This window comes from Galeopterus variegatus, unplaced genomic scaffold (assembly GCF_000696425.1).
Source record: "Galeopterus variegatus unplaced genomic scaffold, G_variegatus-3.0.2 Scaffold1476, whole genome shotgun sequence".
In the NCBI taxonomy this organism is placed as follows: Eukaryota; Metazoa; Chordata; class Mammalia; order Dermoptera; family Cynocephalidae; genus Galeopterus; species Galeopterus variegatus.
Window position 1 is genome coordinate 351974 of NW_007727587.1, and position 23516 is coordinate 375489.

At 49.0% G+C, this 23516-nt stretch overlaps 2 protein-coding genes across 3 annotated transcripts in view; one reads left to right on the top strand and one right to left on the bottom strand.

Moving 5' to 3' along the window:
• The first annotated feature begins 646 nt into the window (after positions 1-646).
• Positions 647-11428, top strand: LOC103594085 (cytohesin-3-like). The gene is made up of 9 exons (XM_008577276.1): positions 647-723; positions 3940-4052; positions 4372-4520; positions 4800-4911; positions 9970-10046; positions 10165-10236; positions 10379-10533; positions 10822-10913; positions 11046-11428. The coding sequence occupies exons 2-8, from the start codon at positions 3992-3994 to the stop codon at positions 10892-10894; spliced, it is 699 nt and encodes a 232-aa protein (XP_008575498.1). The 5' UTR covers positions 647-723; positions 3940-3991; the 3' UTR covers positions 10895-10913; positions 11046-11428.
• A 2677-nt stretch (positions 11429-14105) lies between these two features.
• LOC103594086 (ubiquitin carboxyl-terminal hydrolase 42-like) overlaps positions 14106-23516 on the bottom strand; it is a 26762-nt gene continuing 17351 nt past the window's right edge. Inside the window, exons 12-15 of one of the 2 annotated variants that reach the window (XM_008577278.1) lie at positions 20175-21665; positions 18773-19074; positions 16410-16452; positions 14106-15132 (exon numbers count right to left, since the gene is read on the bottom strand). In XM_008577278.1, the coding sequence (XP_008575500.1) occupies positions 16445-16452; positions 18773-19074; positions 20175-21665 (1801 nt within the window). In that variant the 3' untranslated portion in view covers positions 14106-15132; positions 16410-16444. The remainder of the gene's footprint in view (positions 15133-16409; positions 16453-18772; positions 19075-20174; positions 21666-23516) is intronic. The other variant, XM_008577277.1, reaches the window with a different exon arrangement.

A 23516-nucleotide genomic window follows, 5' to 3' on the forward strand; every position in this document is an offset into this window, starting at 1 on the left:
AACCGGTCTGTATGTGGGATCCGAACCCTCGGCGGGAGCGCCACTGTGCTTCCCAAGCGGCGCACTGTAGCAGTGCGCCACCGGGCCGGCCCCTGTTTCATCATTTTACTTTTTGATGTCATCTTTTACATTTGAATAAATTTTACACCTTTTACTGTATTCTCAAGTTAATTTTTAAAAACTAATGTGGTTGGTTTTACTTTGTTTCCAAAGTTTCCTTTCTGAGCCCAGCATACACCTTACAGTTTATGGCCTTGAGTGAGTTGCTTCACTTCCCTGAGCTTCAAAACCTCCATCTGTGAAATGAGAATGATAGTAACACCCCCCTCGGGTCGTTTTGAAGATTGTGGGAGGAGCACACTAAGCTCTGGACGCCCTTACAGCCTACAGTGCGAGCACCAGGCGGTTGCGGTGGTTGTCTCTGGGGTTCCGCAATGGTCCCCTTGCCTAGACTCTTACCTATTGTAAAGTACGCTCTTAATACCCTACTGACTCTCCTTTGCCTTAAGTCTGAAAACAAATTTGCGGTGAACAAAATCTTAACTTTTAGTCATACAAAATTAAAAACTTGCTTTAGGAAATGTCTTTTTTTGATAAAGATAATGTGTATTAGGCTTAAAACTTCTTTCCTTTCTTTCCTAGGGATGAATTTAATATTAAAGTTCTTCAGGCTTTTGTCGAACTCCATGAGTTTGCTGATCTCAACCTTGTGCAAGCCTTACGGTAAGCGTTTGGTCATGCCCTGGGCACAGAGCCGCCGGGCAAGGCCAGAGGGCTGGTGCTGAGCAGCAGGGTGTGCAGGTTCACTCCAGGGAGCTGAGAGCCACAGGCGTCTCTGCAGACACTGGCTCTTTGTCCCCAATGATCCTCTGATGCTGTGTGACATTCAGCAGCCCTAGGCAGAAATCAGGCCACGCACGCAGGGCACAGTCACACTTCCCTGGTTGTGATGTGGGTTCTGCATTCCGCTCGTTGTTTGCTTCCTCTCATTTTAAGCAAAGTTTGGCAGTCGCGTGTGTGCTTTTTCCCACTTCTGCCGCATGCTGTGCACGGCGTGGCCTCAGCGCTGCACAGGCCCACTCCTCACCAGCTTTGGCATCAGGTGTTTATGGAGGATATGGCTGTTCCACCATGGGAAGCCCCCTGCTCCCAACTTTTCTGAGGAAAGCCAGGTGTCACTGTGTCACTGGGGTGGACAGAGGCCCTCAGCCACCCTTGTGCAGGCTTATTACAGTGTCCACGGTGTCCTCCCCGGATGCCCTCTCAGCCTGTTCCTCCTGTACCTTCTCTTCTTCCTGCACTGCTGAAAGGAGGTGGTCTCGTCTCCTTCCTTGGGATCCCGCTGGGCCGTGTGGGCTCTTCATCTGGTCTGGGTGTCGATCCTGAGCCATCACCCAGCGGCACCTGGGGTCCAGCTCAGGGAGAGGTGGCAGGGCTTCTGGTGGGAGCCCCCCCAGCCTGTCCTCAGGCTGAGAAGGTCATAGCTACGTTTTGTCTGGTTCTTGTTTACTTGGGCTGTTTTTTCGTGGCCGTGCTTCAGCTGCAGACTGAAATGCCAGCAGTGTTTTTGTCTGACCCTCATGACATTGTGCTCAGCTTCTCAGCCTGGGGCTGAACAACGTGCTGGCAGCAGCAGATATGAACCCTGCAGCTGTAATTCAAGTTTTTCAGACTCAGATTTTGAAAACTGCATGTCCACAGAGAGGCTCAGGCCTGGTGAGTCTGGGAGGAGTGTGTGTGGCATAGTTGTTGCAGCTGTGATTCCATTTCTTTTAGTCAGTCCAGCCCAGAGACAGAGAGGTTCCTAATAAATCCTACAGGTGTCAAGTCCAGCAGGCCCCCGCAGCAGAGCAGGTGAGGGCAGAGAGCCGGCTGCCTCAGCTTTGCTCCGCTAGATCCTCGGGCCCTGCCTGTTCCACAGCTCCTTTTTCATCATCTGCCACCTGGCCTGTCTCATTACCCCAGAACATGCTGCCTGTGTTGGGGGTTCTCTCTGGCATGCCAAGGCCCAGAGTGACAGCAGCTTCACACCTTCACCTGCTCATCTGCACACCTGCTCCGTGCTGGGAGCTGAGCTGGGCTCAGGGGCTATAGAGAAAAATGAGGCAGGAGGAGGGATGGGCCTGGGTTAGCCTGGGGGGCTCCATTTCACACACCTTTGGAGAAGCCAAGCTGGCAAGGAGCACAGGCATCTGCCAGGCCAAGAGAGCAGCCCCGACCACGGCCCTGGGGCATGATGGGGTGCTGGGCCGTGGGGTGGGCAGGAAGGGCTCGCACATGCTCAGAAGCATGAGGACAGTGGGAGCCGCTGGAGAGTGTAAGCAGGGGTGGTGTGTGGTTCAAGAGAAGTCTGGGACTCAGTGATAGCTCGGGAGAGTGTGGGGTGGCATCTGCAATTCCTGCAGGATGGGGCTCAGGCAGGTAAAGCCTAGAGACTCTGTTCACCCCAGAGAACCTCGCTTCCTATTCATCACCTGGCGCTGGAGGGCCACCTGTGGGCCTGGCGCTGATCTCGGCCACACAGAGCTCACGCTGTAGTGCAGAGAGGACAAGTAACAGGTATGTCTGAAACCTAAGTTACGCAGGTTGTCAGAAGGAGCTGGTTGCTATGGAATCAAAAAGTTCGGCTGGGTAAGGGGATCTTTGGGCTGGGTCAGGGCTGATGAGGGGCACTTAGACAGGATGGAAGAAAAAGAGCCAAGCGAGTGACAGCAGTGAGCAACGGCACAGAGGAGTGGGCAGGGACGCGATGGGTCCTCCAGTCTCAGGAACTGTCCTAAGGATTTGGCTTTTATTCTGAGGGTTTCACTCAGAGATGCCTGTGAGGGACAGGGGGCTCACAGGCAGACTTCAGGCCCACCTGCCTGCTGTGCGAGGGGCAGGGGGCCACGCCGTGGGGCAGCAGGCGGTTGGGTGCTTCTAGGTGACTGGCCTGTGAGCCAAGGACGGGGTGGCCGTGTTGAGTCTGAAGCTGGTCCTGGCTATGAGGGGCTTGAATGTGGCTGGAATCCACACAAAGAGAGGGTTCAGGGAGCCCTCACGTTTAAGGGATGTGCAGAAGAGGAGGGGCCTCGCTGGGGGCAAGAGCGCATCTGCCCCTATCTGACTGCTGGTGAAACTGAGGACAGTCCAGGAACTTAATCAGAGCCCTTAGTTCTAACCTCAGCCCCATTCCTTGTTCTGAAGCTGCAGCAGCAGCAGCAGCAGGCTGTGGTCACAGGCAAGGAGTGAGATAGGCTGCAGCCCTGGCCGTGGGGGTCACAGCCACTTTCAGACAGGGGATGAATAAGGCGGACAGGTAGCAGGTGGTGGGTGCCGTGCAACCAAGGAAAGCAAAGGAGGAGCAGTAGTGTTGGGAGAGGGGGGCTTGCGATTTTAGGTAAGGTGGCCGGGGAGACCTCAGCGAGAGGGGGATATCTGAGGATGGGGCAGTTGCTTGTTGGGCCATGTCCCCAAGGCAGGAGTGTGTCTGCTAGTATGGCAGCAGCAGATTTCGGTTGTGACACCGGCAGTGGAGAGGGGGCCTTGGAAGCTGTCCTGCTGATTCTGGCTTTGCCCAGGGGTGTGAGAGTATTGGGAGGAGTGGTCCCATCTACAGGGCCATGGGGCCATGGCAGGGCTGGGGTGATCGCCTGGTGGGTGTGGGAGAAGTGCTGGGTCCTGGATGTTTTTAAGGCAGAGGCAACAGGCCTCACTGCCAGATAGGTTGTGTCACAGAAAAGGCAAGCAGTCAGTAAACGTGTCTTGAATTATCAAATGGAAGGAAACTGTCTTGGGTCTCTCCTTCCTGGCTCTGTGCCCTTCCATGTCCCTGCCAGAGTTGCACCCAGGCCAGGAAGAAAACATGCTTCCTGGGGCTGGGCAGAAGCTGTTCTTTGGGCTGTGAGGCTGGGTCTGTTCTCATGCAAGGTCATTCCATGAGCTTTTGTTTCTCTGCAGGCAGTTCTTGTGGAGCTTCAGACTTCCAGGGGAGGCTCAGAAAATTGATCGCATGATGGAGGCTTTTGCTTCACGCTACTGCCTGTGCAACCCTGGGGTTTTCCAGTCCACAGGTCAGTGGCAGGGCTTGTGGCCCTGGCCCCTCATCAGTCAAAGCCAATGGCTCAGGGGGTGGGAGGGCTAGGCAAAGTACAGGCATGTGTTCCTAGGGACCTACCTGCCTTCTCTGAGCCACGACAGCACCACCTTTGGCCACTAGCCAGACCTGATACTGCATGGGGGGCTGCTGCTCAGAGGACAGGCCTGCAGGCCCAGGTGCCTCTTGCCCAGTGTCCTCAGTGGGGTGTGCCCCCAACATGCATGGGTTTCCTGTGGGAGCCACATTCCACATGTAGAATTCTAAGCCCTCCTGCCATCCTCGGACTGTTGCAGACACATGCTACGTGCTGTCATTTGCGATCATCATGCTCAACACCAGCCTACACAACCACAATGTGCGTGACAAGCCCACAGCAGAGCGGTTCATAAGCATGAACCGCGGCATCAACGAGGGAGGGGACCTCCCTGAGGAGCTGCTGAGGGTGAGTCCGTCTGAGACCTGCTTCTGAGCTACATCTTGGGAGGGTGTGTCTCCTCACCTTCTCTGTCCCTCACTTGTTCTTCAATTTTCAGGATCATCATGACGTGCGGAAATTGGCAGTGCTTGTTTCATTATCTTAGATGCATGTTTCAAGGGTCTCTTTGCTGCCCTGGTCCTCCTGAGCTTTATGTTTATTCTGTCCTGGAGAGAGATGGGTAAAGGACAGGCTGATTCTCCAGTGTTTGAATCCTTGAATTTGCTATTTCTTCCCTCCTTACAGAATTTATATGAAAGTATTAAGAATGAACCATTTAAAATCCCAGAGGACGATGGGAATGACCTGACACACACGTTCTTCAACCCTGACCGGGAAGGCTGGCTCCTGAAGCTGGGTGAGCAGCTGCTCTGGCCACGGCCGGGCTGTGCGTGACTCGCAGATGTGGCCCCTCAGCCCACGGCAGCAGCTCCTGTGGGGGTACTCCCCAGCTCATGGTAGCAAAAGCCCCTAACCACAAGGCAGAAACATTAAAAAGAATATGCAGTTAAGCCAGTGTCCACTCTCAGTAGTTGCACGTCCCAGAACTGATGGCGGCTTCTCTGAATTGTGGCATCTCAGAGTGAGGCCACCTTTGCAGTGTTCATGGCGGAGAATAACACCCAGCCTGCACGACCTGTCCCAGAAAACTGCTAAGTTAGTGTCCAGATAGATTGAGGGCAGTTTTCTGTACGAGAAGCAAGTGCATTTATCTCCAAAGAATCTGTGTGCCTTTCTCTTGGTTTGGTGTGGCTGTGATTTTTGACGAGTGGTTTAAATGTGCCTTCTTGTTGTTTTCCTTCTGCCTGTGGCTCCCACCTTTCTGTTCTGTGACGGGCTGTCCCTGCTTGTCCTGCGTTAGGAGGTACGTACCCAGTGGCTTCCTGTCCCTCCCTCAGCGGCTCATTCCTCTCGGTTTCTCTCCCCCACGTTGGTCTATGTGAAGCTCCGATTTGTGGCTGCCATTCATCTGATCCATTTGGCTTTGGACTTGCTGGGGTCAGAGCACGGTGTGGTGAATGCAACACCTGCCCCACGGGCCAGGCCAAGAGTGGCCGGGACTAGAGCGCATGGGGACACTGTGTGGGAACAGGCTTGCCCCCACTCGTGTTTTCAGGGTCTCTGCAGCAGCAAGGAAGCTGATAACCATCCCTGTCCTCGCAGCATCACCAGCCGCCTCTCACACTAACCAAGCAGTGCACGTTTGCACCCTGTGGAAAGAGTCTGGGAATGTCCTAAAGGATTCCTCACCATTGACAGAAAAGTCAAATGGCTTTTATACTTTATAGGCAATTTATAAATTTTCAGGGATTGTCTTGACTTTGGGTGGGTTGGGATTTTGCCTTACACTGACAGCAAGAAAAATGTGACAGCTGCATTTGCTGGGCACTTGTGAGAACAGATCGTTGCGAGACAGCATGTAAGGTGCTAGTGCTACAGAATCCTGCTGACTTTTTTTTTTAATCAGGTCAGGATAAGGCATGGCATAACAGTCTGACAGGCACGGGCCTCCCTTGGCTAATGGGGTGGAGTGTGCCCCACAGCTCTGCTCTTCCCACTGGGGTCTTCAGCTTTGGCCATTGCTCTTTGATCCTTCTCTATGCCAAGGCTTAGGAGCGTTCTGGGTGTTTGCCTAAAAACCTAGCACCATAGCTCTGAACCTGGGTGCCTGAGTGACTGTAGATAATACACCAGACTTTTCACAGTGTGTAAAACTTCTGGCCAGAAGAGTGAGGGCAGGAGGAATGCATCTAAAATCACCAGTGGTGGCACTTGGACCAGAACTAGTGGGTGTTCATTGGACTAGATGCCTCCCTTCTGGTTCCTGTGTCACCCAAGAATGCCCCCCTTCAGGGATGGTGACAGCGTGAGCCTGCCTAGCAGCCAGTGTAGCCTTCGTGCTACCAGGAGGAGGCTGGCTGTATAAGTGACTGAAATAAAGGCAAAGCAGACCTGTGTTTTCTCACCTGCTTCCTGGCTGGGCAGACACGCAGGCCATGCGATAACTGCATGGAGCACTTGCAGGAGCAGCAGAGCTGGCCGGGCACTGCACAGTGCCTGAGGGGAGCCTGAGGCAACTAGATGCGACCTCAGCATGGGCAGGTGGCCGGAGGGCACAGCAGCCAGCCCAGGCAACCTCCACATTTGCTCTGTTCTCAGGAGTAACATCTGAGACAGAGGCTGGCAAGCATCACCGTCCACAGAGCAGGTTGCCCAGAGAGCTGGTAGCTGGGTTAACCAGTGGTGGGTCTTCCATCCAGAGCCCCTGGGTGCCCAGAGATGCTTCTGTCCACAGGCCTCCTCTCAACTGTTTGGAGAGCCAAGTTGTTGAGAGCAAAGCCTGGCTACTAGAGACAGCCAAGTGGCATCAGAGGGGCTGGCAGATGTGCTGGAAGCCGATTCTTAAGACTCAGAGGTCAACCCCACGTGTGGCCTGGCACTAAGGACACAGAGTCCTCCCAGCACAGGGCAAGCATGGCCTGGACACAGGGACTCTGGCTAGAGGTGGACAGGATGGGTGTAGAATCTAGAGTGTGTTTCCAGGGTGTACTCAGATAGAAGTGTAACCTTGCTCCGTTGCAGACTCATCATAAATTTAATTTTAGAGCAGGTGGCTCTTTTTAAAGGCCTGAATGCTTTGCCAGAGCATAGAAGCATTGTAGTGTGCACAGGCCTGGCTTATGACTGTTCAGTAAACAACTTAAGACATTGAGTTTTGAGAACAGTTGCGTTAAAAACGTAAGATGTAGTTGGAGTTGAGCTATCGTGGAGAAGAAAGCATGTGTGCGCACGCATGTGCTGTGTGTTTGCACGTGTGTGTGCACACATGCACGCCCTTGCCTGGTAACAGCAATGAAAATAGAGGGAGATTCGCAAAGAGAAAGTGGGTGCTTACACTGCTTAGGAGAAGCTAGGCTCCTGTCTGCAGGTGTGAGTGTTGTGTGGTGTGTCCAGAAGCACACGTGGAAGCAGAGCCTCCCAGTGTCCTTGCAGCAGAGCCTGCTGTGGCTCTGAGACCAAGGAAATCACTGGCCCCTGCTGGGCCTGCCTCTCTGAGGGGGGTCTGGACTGGGCCAGGCTTGGGGGCCAGTCCAGATGACATGTCTCAGTCTGGGACCTGTGGCCCCAGCCTGTTGGCTCCCCTGACCCCGAGGACTCTCCAGACACTCCTCTGACTGGGAAAAGTGGGTGGAGCGCAGGGTGAAGAGTCAGGGACCCCCCAGCAAACCCACTTTCCATGGCAGCTGGGGGGACCAGATTGGTGACAGGCATGGGGCCAGGTGACTGTGACTGAGAAATGACAGAACACACCTTGATCATCTGCTGTAATGGACTCAAAGGGAAAGAGCAGGGGCTGTGCAGTGACAGCAGCGATGGGCTCTGGTGCCTCTCTGAGGCTCACTCCGTGGTTTAGCGACCAGCTCAGGCCTGCTCAGCTGCTGAGGGAGCTCACATCTTCCACTGAGTGCGATCAGAGCCTTTGGGGGCTTCAAGCAGGAAAGGATTTGATCAATGTATTATTTTCAAGAGATGCCTCTGGCTGCTGTTGGGAAGATGGGCAGCCTGAGTACCAGAGCAGCTGGAGCTGGGCCTGCTCTGAAGTCTTGGCAGGGGGGATGGGGAAGCGATGGTGACATGACATCAGGATGGTGGAGACTGCTGTCAGCTGATTCTATCACAGCCTGGCAGGGATGGGGGAAGTGCCTGGAGAGAACTGGTGTTGGCCTCCTCTTCTTTGGTCTTAGGGGTGTAGAATGCCTCTCTGTCCCCTTGTCACTGGAGGACTTTAGGCCAAGGCAGAGCTGACCTGAGGGTCTCCTGGACCCCTGCATGGACTTGGGCTTCCCTCCTATACTCCAGTGGACTTGGGGGAGTGAAGCCCACGGCGGGACCTGGGAAGCTGGTGCCCCAAGGGCCACAGGCCTTGCTGTGTGCCCAGCCTGTGCTGAGTCTTCAGGGGATGAATATGACAGAAGACTCAATGATGGAGCTGTGTGCAGGGGGTTGCGGAACAGGAGCTCAGGCCACAGGTCAGGAGAGAGGTTGGCAGGAAGGGATATCACTCCCTGAGCAAAGGTCCTGTGGCAGGAAGGTGTATGCTGGGGCGGTTGGCGGGGCTCCAGGGAGGTCTGAGAGCTGTGGAGATGCAGCAGGAACCTTGGGGAGGGACATGGTCCCACGGTGTTTAGGCAGACCCTTGTGACGGGTGAGGTGGTGGGATGCTGGTGAGGAAGGAGTCGTGTGACAGGTCAGCCTGGGGAGAGGGAGGGACAGCTGTCTGCCTCCCTCAAGGCTGCTCCGCAGGTGGTAACTTCCTCAGGCTGTCCTGGGCCATCAAAGCGGGAGAGAAGGGGGCTGATGAGGGGGGCTGCCGAGACACCGTCTGCCCTCCAGCAGACTCAGGGCTCCCTCCCTGCCTGCGGATGGTTTCTCCTCCTCCTTCCTCGCCCTGGCAGTGTCCTACTGCCTCAGCCCCAGGCTCGCGCCCCGTGGCCCTTCCTGTCTCCTGTGACCCCACAGCCTTTCCTCCCCTTGTCCTCAGACTTCAGCCCCCCATGGGGCCTCCCAGGCTCACCTTGCCACTCTGTGCAGGGAGGGTCTGGGACCACAGCCCCCGCAACAGCTCCTCACCTACTTGTGGGTTGAAAAAATTGGAGAAGAGGTGGGCCCTGAGCGCCGTCGCCATCAGCTCTGGGGAACGAGGGGGCAGGGGGCACTGTGGGGTGGACTCATTACCATGAGCTTGTTCACATCTGAAGCAAGGGCTAGCAGTTGAAGTCATTTTGTCTCTGCTGAATGTTTAAGGGTAAAAGAGATCTCCTTGCCCGTACTAAAAGGAGAGCAGGTCTAGATGAGCTGCGTGTGTGTGTGCGCGTGCGTGCCTGCACCTGTGCTCCAGATCTTGTTAAAAGATTAATTCAATCTAATCATTCCCTGGGCCAAGGGGTAATTGATTGTGATGGATCCCAGGGCTGCCCAAAGTGCTCAGTAATGCGATAACCACCCTGACGTAACAGGATTAAGACCTGGACAGACCCGGGTGAGCTGCACTGACTTGAGCATGTTGTCATTTCATGTGGGGAAATTATGCCCATCCATCACGACTAACTTTTCCAGGAAGCAGATTTGAAAAGCGCTTGTGTTATCTGGGGTGACCCTGGTGGCCTTGGAGAGGGCTCCTATGTAGGCCCGGGTGGGGGTGCATGTGGGGCCCACTCAGACGGCCCGGCCACACACCTTGTCCAGGACCTTACTGGCTGTGGTCAGAATGGTGACCGTTTTCACAAGAAAGGAAGCCTGGCTCCTGGTGGCCTTTCTGACAACACAGTCATCTGTGTGGGTCCTGGGCCCCGCTTCCGGCCCGCGGGCTCCCTGCTGCACAGGCCCCTGACTCATGAGGCCCTTCTGCTTCCAGGAGGGCGTGTGAAGACCTGGAAGCGGCGGTGGTTCATCCTGACAGACAACTGCCTCTACTACTTTGAATACACGACAGTAAGTAAGGGTGGGGCCTGCCCCCCTCCTCCTAGCAGTAACTGCAGCCACCCCCTGTGCTGAGGGACCCTCCACCCAGTCACCGCAATGAGTCTGGCTGTACACTTTTCTCTTGTAGGATAAAGAGCCCAGAGGGATCATCCCGCTGGAAAACCTCAGCATACGGGAGGTGGAAGACCCGCGGAAACCTGTGAGCCACCGCCTTGTACAAACTCCTCTCCTTTCAACCAGCTTGTCCTGTCCTCGCTGGTAGCCCTAGGCGAGGGCCTGACCACTGCATGGGAACCTTCCCAGACACCCCTTGACGGCCCCCCTCTTTCTTTCTCCACCAGAACTGTTTTGAGCTCTATAACCCAAGCCACAAAGGGCAGGTCATCAAAGCCTGTAAAACAGAAGCCGACGGCAGAGTGGTGGAGGGGAACCACGTGGTGTACCGGATCTCGGCCCCCAGCCCCGAGGAGAAGGAGGAGTGGATGAAATCCATCAAGTGAGTGAGTGGTCTCCAGCCAGGCCGTCCCCTGCCGACAGGTCGGGAGTGAGAGTGTGTGATGGTGCCTGCCTTGCCGACACGCACACTTGGGTGTGCAGGAACTGACTCTGTCATCCCCAGACACTTAGGGCTGGCCGCTGGAGCCGACTCTGACTTGACCCCTTTGTCTTGTTCGAGGAGCCTGTGGGGATGGTGGGAAAGCGGAGGTCCATGTTTGGCCTGTGGTCAGCGCTGTCCTCAGACCTAACCTGCTTGTCTTCCTTTTTTTTTTTTTTTTTTTACCAGAGCAAGTATCAGTAGGGATCCTTTCTATGACATGTTGGCAACGAGGAAAAGAAGGATTGCCAATAAGAAATAGAGCTTTCCTGCTTGAACAGGTAAAGGACAAGACCCAAACCCCACAGCAGAAAGTGACTGGAGGCCGCAGCTAGGAGGTGGGTCCTGCCTGGTGGTGCTCACAGCTTCTCCAGAGCGGCCATCCGTGGCCTGAACTGCTGTTTACCTTGCAGCCTTGGGCTGGGGTCTGCGACTGTCCCGGAGCTCACGGTGGGAGAAGTCAAAACCTGCGCGCGCCCGGTTTCATCAGTGGCAGCGCCTGGTGGCTCAGCCCGGAAAACCTGTGCCACAGATGCGGGACTCACTTTCCGCAGACAGAGCCTCGTTCCTACCGGTCCCAGCCATGCGCCCACTCGTGGTGGGGTTATCCATTCTAGAAGCCACTGTGTCGTATCACAACACGAAAGGAAAAGCTACCAGTTTTTTATTCAGATTTTTTTTCTCAGATATATAGGATTATAGCTTTTATATGCCTTTTTATATTCTGAAATTATAACAAAAGATACTTTCTAACAGTAGTATTTTTAGAATGGCAGCTATAAATTTAACTCCTGGACACAAGTATATACAGTGCACTGAAAAAAAGAAAAAAAAAGAAAAAAAATATATATGTATATGCAGCACCCCGAAGGAGGGCTGTGAGAGGTCACTCGCACTTGGGCGGGGGCTGGTGCGGGGCCTTGCTGCGGGGCAGGCGGGGGCGGGGCCGGGCTGCTCTGGGAGTCAGGTGTCCGGTGTCCTTCAGGACCACGAGCACTTGGGGAGAGGGCTCCAGGTATGATTAGCTGTGTAGCCTCCCTTCAGCTTAAATTTTTTGGCCCCACAAATAGTTTCTAAAAAAGCAAATCACTAAAGTATAATGATTACGGTTTGAGGGTGTTTATCCTGTAACTGCTAAATCCTAGGAAATGGAGCTTTTCCCCTGGACACACATCATCCGTTTGTTGAACACATGAATCTGCTGCTATCTGCTTTTGACCCACACAAACAGCAGTTTCATATGGTTCAATTGAATACTTGGGTCACACCGGCTTTTGATCACATTCATTGCTATTTAAAGCCTTCGACAAAATGAATGCTTATCTTACAGACCTTACAATTATTTGACCAGATTTCTTAATGAATAGACGTATAAGTAACTAGAAATAATCAGTCTTATTCCTCTTGTAGTACACTATGTTTCCAGAGATTTGATCTCCCCTTGTGAGGAAGGATAGAGCAAGCTACAGGTTGAAGGTGTGTGGCAGTTAGGTTCTCTGTAGGCAGTTGAGAACCCCAAATAGACACTGGTGGTGGAAGCGGGGAAACCCCATGACCAGGAGGCTGTCAGGTTGCCACAGACGTACAATAGAAAGGGCTCAGTACACTTGCACAAGGATGGATGAATCTGTGCCCCGCACATTGAGACCATCACGAAACTGGACGAAGATGTGTGCTTGGAACAAGACGGGACTGGAAGACAGATGTCTGTCTCTATTGGGAGCTTTATTTCCACCTCCAGAATGACCAAGTATAATACATAGGACCCTCTTTCGAAATTTAGTTTTTGAGAAAGGCAAGTCAGCGTTCTTGAAATGCCTGACTAGTATATATGCAACTCTGGCCTCCAGTCTTCCCTGGAAACAGAAATGCTGCCTGCACCCCCAGACCAAATACTGCTGACGGCGGCCTCCACGGTGCCCATTCTTGGGCTGGCCTCTTCCCCAGAACTGGTTGCAGTGCCAGCTCCATCAGCATTTCACATGTGGACAAGCCGCCGCCGCCTCTCCTGTCTAACCCAGGTATGGCCCTGGGGATTTGGAACTTTGTCTTTTGGGTGTTGGGAAGTGAGCATGACGGTGTCGCCTGATGAGAAATCTGTCTCTCTACTACGGTCATCTGTGAACAAGCTTCAACTGATGGCTGTTCACCCAGGAATGATACAGAAGGCTGTGGTGCCTAGAATCGAGCCAACTTGCCATCAGAGTGTTACGTGAAATCATCTAATTCCAGGGTTTTTTTGTGACAGTATTAACATGAAGGGCAAACAGCCATCATGCCCACGGAGCCCTCAGGCAGGCCTGGTCCAGAAAACCTGCCAGGTCAGGGACGGTGCGGGGCTAGTTTCCACCAGGGCATCCCCTCTTGAAGTGGGACAGCTGGTTCATCCCCTCTTGGGGGCAGGTGTGGTTCTGTTGCCTGAGCCTCAGCGTGAGCAATCGTGTTCATCCTCCTCCCCACCCCCAGTGTCTACGTTCAGTGCAGTGTCAACTCCAGCCAAAGACACACTTTCTTCCAGAGACAAAGGGCAGTAGCAGTGAAGAGGAAACCTGGGTGGGAGATGGTGGCTTCCGCGGCCCATCCTGTCTCTGCCTTGCTGGGCCCTGGTTAACATTTGAGGTTTAATTGGACTGACCCTGGACCCAGACAAGCAACAGTGTCTTCAGGGTTACAGAACATTTTTGAGCAATTTAATGTGGTACCAAACTGAGTCAAAATAGGAGCTATTTACAGATGAAGCATTTAATGCTTCATATAAAGCAATGCATATTTCTAAGGTTACACATGCATATATCTACATAGATGTGCTTTGCCAAGAAGTTAGGTCTGTTGTAGACCAGAAACCACAAGTTGTGATTTCTCATTTTCTTATTTTTTCTTAGAAAACATTTCTATTTACAGTAAATATAGTTAATATGTAAATAATGTACATATATTGATTTCTGGAGTGTTTGTTATTCAATGTATATACTCCTACAACTTGCATGAAGAAATATTCTGTATTGATATTTTGTTGCAAAGTGAACAGTAAGTAAAATTGGAGGGTGTGTGGCTGTCAAACTCTTGCAAATGCTGTGTTCACCAAATAAAACTCCAAATGTATTGTCAATAAAAAAAAAATATATATATATAGCATGCATTTCCATGTACTCAGGTCTTCTTTTGTGTCTTATAAGAGTGTTTTATAGTTTTCTTAGGTCTTGCATGTTTCCTATTAAGTTAACTCTAGATGTTTTTATCTGTTTAGTGTTGTTGTAGACAAGCTTGTCTAAGACTTGGTTCTTTAAAATAGTGACACTGTCAGACCCAGCAAACCACTTTCTGACTTTGCCTTGCTCATCCTTGGGGTCTGCAGCTCCAGCCCTGACAGGCTGCACGGGGGGCTTCACAGGTTTTGAGAAAGTGAACGCAGACAACAGGAAGGAGTCAGTGATAAGTGTCTGTAAGCAAATTGGGAAAACAACAGTAAAAAATAAGACGCAAAATGTTTAATTTGCTGCCATTTATATACTATATAAATTTTACATGCTGTATATTTACAGTGGGGCAAGTGCTTTTTTAATCTTTAAAAAAACAAAGATCAAACTTTAGACATCTCTGAACAACACAAACTGTATAAACCATACAGATTATTCAGATACAAACTGTATTAAATACAGTTTTCCCCACTCCATCTCCTGATGCAGGACCAGTGAATTATAAGTGTATCACAGTTTGATAGCATATCCATATTAAAAATAAAATCACAGTATGATTTTGTCTGTAACTAGAAACTTTAAGGGACCAAGCTGACAACTCAGACTCCAATATCATATAGTCAAGACAAGACACTGTATAAAAAAGTGTTATATAATAAAAACATACTGGAGGCTTTACAAATAATGTTTGGATTATACATTCATAATGTAAATACTCATCATAACTGGTAACTTGATTGGAATAGCTCCACAAAGTTCAAAAACAGAACTTGTCTATAAAATACATCTTCAAATCTTGAATACAACTAAATATGAAGCAAATTAGTTTCTAGTATCAGACGTTACAGAAAACAGACTGCTCTCGGAAGTCTAGTTGAGAGCTTGGGAATCTTTAAATAAGTCTTTAAATTAAATATACACACTGTCAGTTTGTACTTTTAATAATTCCATGGTTTCCCGGTTGGTCTTGCACCAGATGTCTAACTTGGAGGAACATTACATGAAATACAAGTAATCAACCTGAGTCTGTAATTAAGCAGCATTTGAGATGTTCTATTCCAGGGCATTATTTTCAATGTGATTTATATACATGGTATTTTACAATGGTCAGCAGTTGTAGAAAGTGTTCATCCATTTGGAATAAGGGTAATTAAGAAAAGGTAAAAACTAAAAAAAAAAAGTTCTCCATGGTAAAATCTGTACAGTATTTACTAAAGAAGCACCACGCAGATTGGAACAAAGTTATTTTCTATATTTATAATTTAAGCTGGGTTGGGGATGGCTTCTGTTGAACGCGTTGAATCTGAAAGACAAGAGGTGGCAGGGGTTAGTAAATCCAGGGGCAGGAAGTCTGGCACAAAAGCTCACTGAGTCCCAGGAGGGGCCTCTCCTTTTCATGACACGAGCAACTTATTCTTGGATTCCCTGTCAGCTGGTCCCGAGGTCTTTGGGGGAAGCTCTTCTTCCTGTAAACGGTCACTTTGCCTTCCTGAATCGCAATGAGGGAACCTGGCGATGCCAGGCAGATGTGCAGTGGGTGCAGGCCAGCGGCTCAGCCAGGGAGACGCCCTCTGCTGGGCTCAGGCTGTGCCTGCCCTGACCAAAACTGCTGCTAATCCATCTCATCCTGAGATTTTCTTTCACTCAGAAGAGTTAAAAGTTCCTTAATTAGGATTAGGTCTTTCCCTTGAGGACACATTGATAAAGCATGTTAATTGCAAATTAATCATCTGCAGACAATTAACTTTGAAATTCATTTAAAATCCCCCTTGCTGATTAGATGTGACAGACACATTTGGACAAAATTTCTTTTCAAGGGCAAAATGGCTCATTGTCTATCTCTTTTACCTCAGCAAGTGCAGGGTAGAAAACATGAACTACTATTTCCCATGACTTGAACACATGACTTGAATACATGACTTGAATACAGCCTTGACACTCAAAGGTTTTGATCTGCTATAAAGCACCCAAACATCATCCAAATAAAGCAGTCATCTTCATGTGAAGTGGGTGCCTGGTCCCATGCCTCAATATGACTTCAAGTCTGCACGTGGAACCCGGGGCTCCTGGCCTGGGCACTGGGCCAGCAGCTGGGTGTGTGCAGTGTGAGATGTGCTAAGCCCTGACCAACAGGTGTAGAAGCACAGGGAAGGGGTGGGAAAAGGAATGGAGACTCCTGGGGCTCCTTTCTAGGACAGGCCCATTAGGTAGGTCTGGGCTGGAAAATGGAAATATTTATCAAATGACTGTCTGTCCTGGCGTTTTGAACTTTGTTGGCTTTTCTTACAATGAGGGATGAGGGAGTGCATGATAGCGTGACTGCCTGAGTTGAACACGCATCTTCCCTAGTCAGTACTGGAAATGCTGATGAGGAAAAGGGTCTAAGTCCATCTCCAGGTGCTGGGCCTGGATCTAGGGAGCACCTGCTGCCCCTGCTGGGCTGGCTGAGCACCCGCTGAGGCTGACAGCTGCACAGCTGCGGCAGTGCCCCAGGTCCTAATGTTTTCTTCAGAATTAAAACATTTGTGTGCCCTCAGTGCCTCCACAATTACTAAACGTACAGATATGAAAACAGCTTACCATAACTAGTGAATTTTTGTTTTGAGGCCGAGTTTTCAATCACCTAGAAAGCAAAGGTTAGGAAACAGATTTTAATGATGGTTTTGCAAAATTTTTAGTGCCTGTTCCGTGCCTGAAGTGATTACAATTAGGATCAGTTCTCTGTAGTTTAACGTTAGTCACCTGAAATCAATCCTATGTGAGGATGAGCAGGTATATACTGCATGTAGCTAGTCCTCCAAGAGTTTCACTGAAAACAAGAGTTTTTGTGATGACCGACGGTCACTGGTCCCAGTGGAAGGCTGCACCGAAAGCCAAGCCCCCTGGCATCTCCAGCAGTCCATCCTCAGCCCCATCAAACTAATGAGCATTTTAATATTAGGACAGAACAGAACTTAGGCCAAAGAAATTAAGTCAGAGTTGAGTGGAACCAGAGAGCAGGAGTTGGAAGAGAAAGGTAAGTGGTCAAAGTGCCAGGACAGAGGAAAGCAGCAGACAGGGTGTCTGTCCTCAGCCAGATGAGGGGGATGCCTGACGTGGCAAGGCCAAGCAAACAGCCCTTCCTGGGATGACAGGACAAGCACCTGGGCTCCTCAGTCTTGCTCAAGGCAGAAGCGCTGGCTGCAGACTGGTCATCAGTGAGACTGGATTAGGACAGATATGCAGGGCCACCACTTGAACACAGCCTGATGGCAGCACCCTCAAGACACCCCATTTGCCAAATGTGAGAAATACTGAGGTTCACATTCGACCTCCTTCCCCTCCCTGGGGCCTGAGCTGCCATCCGCTGTCTACCAGCAGCCCCTGGCTGTGATCCTCGCGACAGACACCTGCTGCTGCAACGGGAGGTGCAGGATGCTGCCCAAGATGCAAAACAAGCCCATCTCGCTGCTTCATCAGGCAGAAGAGAACTGATCATCACCAATTCCCCTCCCCAAATCACTGAAATGTTCTTGTGAAACCAATTAAAAAATGTATATAATTAACTTCTTAGAAAACACACAGAACAAACGCCACTTGAGTTTCCCTTTCTTCCTGGCAATGGCAATTCTTCTCACCTGCTACCTGTAGCCACAGATTTCCCCCCAACACCATCCTCCCAATGGAATACTCAACCCTCAAGTTACCTGGTTCTCTTTTACCCAACACTCTGGGGCCATGTGTCCCTCAACCAACAATCTCACACTGACTGTGGGCCACTGGGTGGGACAGGCCTGCACCCTTCCTTGTTCTGCCCCTAGAACACACAGTTGAGAACCAAGATGACATGTCAAAGTCCCTGCAATGACATGCTTTATTCATGAAGGTGAACCTCGGTGTCTAGAGCAGAGGTTTGCAAACTTTATCTGTAAAGGGCCAAATAAACATCTTTAGCTTTGCGGGCCCTACGGTCTCTGCTGCAACTCTCACCTCTGCTGAGTAGCACCAAAGCAGTTGGGCAATATGTAAACAAGCCTGGCTGTGCTCCAATAAAAGTCAATCGATATGGAATTTGAATATAATTTTCATATGTAACAAAATAATATTATTTGGAATTTTTTTCCAACCACTTAAAAATGTTAAAGCCATTCTCATAAGTCACACAGATAGGCAACAGGCCAGCTCTGGCCCTAGGGCTGCAATTTGCCAACCTCTGCTCTAGGTCCACTGATTTACATTACATCCATTTTTAACAAACTCAATGTTCTTTTTTAGAGCCACAGGTCATTGGAAACAAAACTAGAGAGGAGGAGGGGGCCGCCTTAGTTGCAATCAGAGTGCACAAAGGACTACCACATTACAAGGGAAGACACAGTCGTGCAAAGCAGACACCAGAATCCGAGACATCCAGCAGCCTGGAGTAATTTAGCTCCCGCAGGAGCCAAAGACCCACAATATAGATGTCGCCAAGGCATCGCTCTGGTGGAGGCCAACAGCAAATGTTTCTAATAACCGATGTCATTAAATTATGAGTTAGGTTATGCTCAGGACGCTACGGGCTTAAGGATTCAGGAGAGTAAAGCATATACTGCAAAAATATTTCTATAAAAAATGCTTTAAAAACCAAAGTTCTGGTCCTTCCCGAGGCAAATACTCAGATACCCAGAGCCATAACTTCCAGGGCTTCCTGTTTGATTACACAGGTTCTGCTGGGCCCAGTCCAATGTAACTTATGCCTTTAATAAAGGCTTAGGGATCAGTGCTAAATATCCAAACCATGTAACTGAATCACATTCTGTCTGAGAGTCGAGGCTGGATGTCACAGGGCAGGAGGGGGACTCTTGTTTAATTGTATACACTTTTATGCCATTTGAGGTTTTCTTTCCATGTGTTAATCACCTTTTCAAAAAAAAATTTATTAGAAAATAGTTTCTATCTTCTTAATTCCAAGTATCTCCTCTTACCCTGGCCATACTCAGACAGATGACACCTGTCATCCCTGCTTTCCATCCTTAAATGTTTTGTTTTCTCACGGAAAGGTCCAACACCTTCCAGAGGCAGGCCATCAGTGAGAAGAAAACTGCCCTCAGTTCTCCGGAAATGGTCAGCAGTCTCATAGCCAGCGGCCTTAGGTAAGTGTAGTTCTGAATATTTAACAAAGTCCTCTGACTTCCTCGAATGTCTCTTCTTTTTCTTCTTCTTCTTTTTGTGTCTGTGGAGGTCAGCATCAGAATACACTACTGAAAGATCTGAATCCTGCTGATGCCTGCAGAAGAAAAAACCAGAATTCAAACAACCAAAAACCCAAAACCACCTAAAACAGAACTTGGTATTTGGTTTTATACCCACTTACTGAGGACACTGATTGTGCAAACACAGGTAAAATTGTATCTAATTAAAAATGTGTCGTTTGCTTTCCTTATAGTAATTTTAAGTCCAGGGTCATAACTTCGCCAGCTTCAACCCCACCACCACATTGCACACGCTGCCTTTAGCTTTGCTCAGGAGCTAGGGCTGTTGGCCAAAACACTGCAGGGAGGATTTTGCTAACTTTTCCTGAAACTAGTAGCTGAGAGAAAAAATAATGTTTTTTCCAGGTGTCTTAGGCACATAGGCGGAAAGGGGGCTTATGATTTCCTTTTCCTTCAAGTGAGCACTGCCTATTTATGAATGTTAAGAGATATCAACTAAAATATACAGTTCTGTTCATGATCATCCATTTCCTCATGGATAAGCCATTCACAAGACAGTCACAAACACATTTAGCTTTTTAAAAATACAAAAAAAAATTCCCAATTAGGTTTCAAATTGAGAAATGGAGACAGAAAGACAAAAGCTAAGGAAACAAATGATGCGTCTCAGATCGCTGCTTTGGGTGGGTAGGCAAACATCAGAAGAACTGTGGCCTCCCGTTTTCTGCTTACCTCACAGTCACTGAATTTGAAGAAAATATAAGATACAAAAATATAATTACATCTGACAAAAAAAAATATTAACACCAATTTTGACATCAAAGACTCAAGGTTTCATTTACAAAACATTGCACACTTACTCCTAGAAGAGTTATAAAGCATTAACCAAAAATGGCAATATCATTTTGAAAAATGAGGTTGTTAGGCATTTTACAATACCATGAAGTATGATACAGCTTAAAAGCAGAGCTAAGTTTTAGAAATGTGTAAAAACAATGAAATCTCAAAACCCACAGAGATGAGAAACACGAGTCAAATTGATATGACTATGACATAGCCCTTCACTTGTTACTAAGCTGGGTTAGAAAAGACAGATCACCAGGTGACCGGTACATGTTTGTAAGGCCAGCGCAAGCTCCTGCCCATAGTCTTCACCTGGAATCTTGATCCTCACCTGGAATCTCGATCTCGGTGTTTGTCTTTGGATTTCTTTTTCTTCTTTGATTTTTTGTGCTTCTTCGCTTTAGGCTCTTCTAAAGGATCCTTTTGTAAGCTTCTCTGGGCTTTCTTTTCTACATGACAGTCATTATTTTCTATACTATCATATTTCCATTTCCGTGACTTTACATTTTCATGTTCATGAAACCGATCAGAGAGGTTGCAACTGTTGTCTTCAGCCGCAAGTGCAATTTTCTCATGGGAGCACTTCTCAGGGTACAGAGGAAAGGAACGGGATGGGCCAGCTCGAGGACTGTTGAAATGGTGCCGATCCTTCTCTTTAGCCACCAACTCATAGCCCTTCCTGCTTCTGTAGTAGTCCTTGTATGGCCGGTTACCGTACTGCCCTGCTCGGTCGTGCTCCCGGCCGCTGTGGAAAGGCTTCCACTCCCTGGCTTCCCTCGCTGCGTAAGGAGCATACCTGTCATGGTAATACCTGCATTTGTCCCATCTCATTTTGTCCAGGTAGTATTTGTCCCGACCCCAGGCATGTTCACTTTCTGAATGGTGGTATCTGCTCCAGTCCTGGTCCAACCCACTTCTATTTCGAGAGTGGTGGTGGCTGTACCTGCCCAGAGAGCGGTGCTCACTGGGGCCGACTCCCTCACTGTGACATGGGTGCTGCTGGTTCCCGCTGCAGTGCTCTGCCATGTGGCGGTCCTGCTTGGACCGCTCTCTGACACAGAGGCGCCGCTTCTTGTGATAATGGTCCTCAGTTTTGCTCCTACTGTCCCTTGCATTCTCTCCACTGGAGGAACGATCTCTTCGATTACGATAGTGTCCACGATCAACTTTTCTGAGGCTACTGATTTTTTCCTTAACTGGAGAATGATCCTGAACTTTTTGTCCCACCTTACTATCATACCTCTCCCCATGACTTTGCTCAGTGACCGCTTCTGTATGATTTACTGTGGTCCTGTCTAGTTGAGGACAGGGCAGCTCATTTGCAGACATGCTGGTACTTTTGGAAAGTTCCTCCGTGTCCTTGCAGCAGTCTCTACTGAGGTAAACTAAAAGTTTATGTTCACATCCATCTTCTGAATGTACTGAGGGAGTTGGGCTCAACTTCTCCACTGTTTCTGCTAATGCAGAGGCCTGTGGACTCTCATTTAATGCCCCTTTTCCATCTTGGGATGGTTTGCTCAGATCGTTTATTAGATTCCCAGGATCATATAGTTTAGAAAGCTGATCATTCTCTATGGAATTCTTGTTGGTGTTACAAAGATTGTTGATACTGGGCAAAGAGTCATCAGGGTTTGCTAAAATGTTTTCAGAGACTTCTTCTTTGGTAGATTTGATGCTGGGGTCCAAGGGCAGCAAACTCTTCTTTAATTTGCTGCCAAGACTTGTGACTGTCTCCGGTTTCTCGTGGGAGTCGGCAGGGGCGCTGCTAGCCTCGAGTTCTGCATCATGATCCTCTGGAGGATTCTTCTCTGTTCCAGTTGGACTGCAGCCCCCACCAAAACAAATCAACAAATCAATAGTTAGCTTGGTTGCTTTACAGGTTTTGTCACTGTCAGGGACAAATACTTCAAAACAATCACTGACTAAATATTTTATGCCTTTAAATATATCTGGCATAAACCCATTATCAAGCTTATCCTTTCTAGAAAATTCAAATTTTCTCTTTCCCTCATAAAGATAAAATTTTATATCAAGAATACCTCCTATCCTGTTTTTCAGCAACAGTACTTCTGCAGTTCTAGGCTCTTCCTGTTTCCAGATATACTTTTCATTCTTAATAACTAAAGTCTAAACAAAAAAGTCAAATGATGATGGGGCCTCTTACTTTTCCTCTGGATCTCTTTTCTCTGAATTCTGCTTTTCTTTGTTTGGAGGTAGCTACTCTACTCTCAAGCCAACAGCTCCTTGTATTACTGATAAATTATAAGGAATCACTGAGGCTTTAGAAAAACTTCACATAGTAATTAACTCTGCCCTTGATTGCTGTAAAGCTTTTGATATATTCTCAAGGTTAATGAAAATTGCCAGGAAACAAAAAATTCTACAGTGGTCTCTACTTTTTAGAAGGAATGTATCTGGAGGGGACAACACATATGAAGACGTCAATATGGAGAAGTTACCTAGAATGTGGAAGGAGATTCTCAAGTCAGCAGGTAAAGCAACACATACTTGGTTACAGTACATGCGTGGGTTTGTTTACACAACCATCTACAATACCTCTCATGCACATTAAATCTGAGGATCACTAAGCTAGAAGGAAAGAAACAGGTGGAAAGTCACTATATAAATGATTGAGTGTTCAAGCTATTTTATCTTTAAGGCAAACTGTGAATGAGTGTTCTTTGACTACAGGATTTACTCCATTCCATTTTAATAATTAAGCCTTCCTAACAGGTTCTCAGGGAAGACAATCCCACCTTCCAGAGGCCATTCTGAAATGTGGGGGGTATCTGGGATCACTACGATGGTGGGGAGCCCCACAAGCACTATATGGGCAGGGCTGGCAGCCCCACGTGAGTCAGTGTCCTGCACCCCACACATCCTGACACTCATGGGGATGAAAACCCCAGGTAGCATATCACTGGCACAGTTTTCACAGACACTAAATTTTCCAAGAATGTAACTGCCATGTAAACCTAGAGATGGTCATACTATGATTTGGTCAGAACTTTACCAAAGTTGTTCACCATGAGAATATGACATCCCTGATGGAGAATCTACACCTGGTATCAAGCACACTGACATAAGACCAAATCCTAAACTGTCATGCTCACAGCCAACCTGTGCACAGACACAGCACGTAATGCACCACTGTGTCTTGCAGTGCAGTTTCACCTGTTTCTTTGCATATGGAAAGAGCTATCACCGCATTATATATTCCTTTTCTTTTATTCCTTACATTATAGTTAGGTTAATATATATATATATATATATTTTTTTTTTTTTAAAAGATGACCGGTAAGGGGATCTTAACCCTTGACTTGGTGTTGTCAGCACCACGCTCATCCAGTGAGCGAACCGGCCATCCCTATGTGGGATCTGAACCCGGGGCCTTGGTGTTATCAGCACCGCACTCTACCGAGTGAGCCACGGGCCGGCCCTAGGTTAATATATTGATATCTTAAAAAATTTCATGTGGGGGGCCGGCCCGGTGGCACACTGGATAGTGCGCCGCTTGGGAAGCGCGGCGGCGCTCCCGCCCGAGGGTTCGGATCCCACATACAGACCGGTTCCCGCTCACTGGCTGAGCGAGGCGCGGGAGCAACGCCGAGGGTTGCGATCCCGTTGCCGGACAAGGAAAAAGACAAAAGACAAAAAAAAAAAAAAAAAAAAA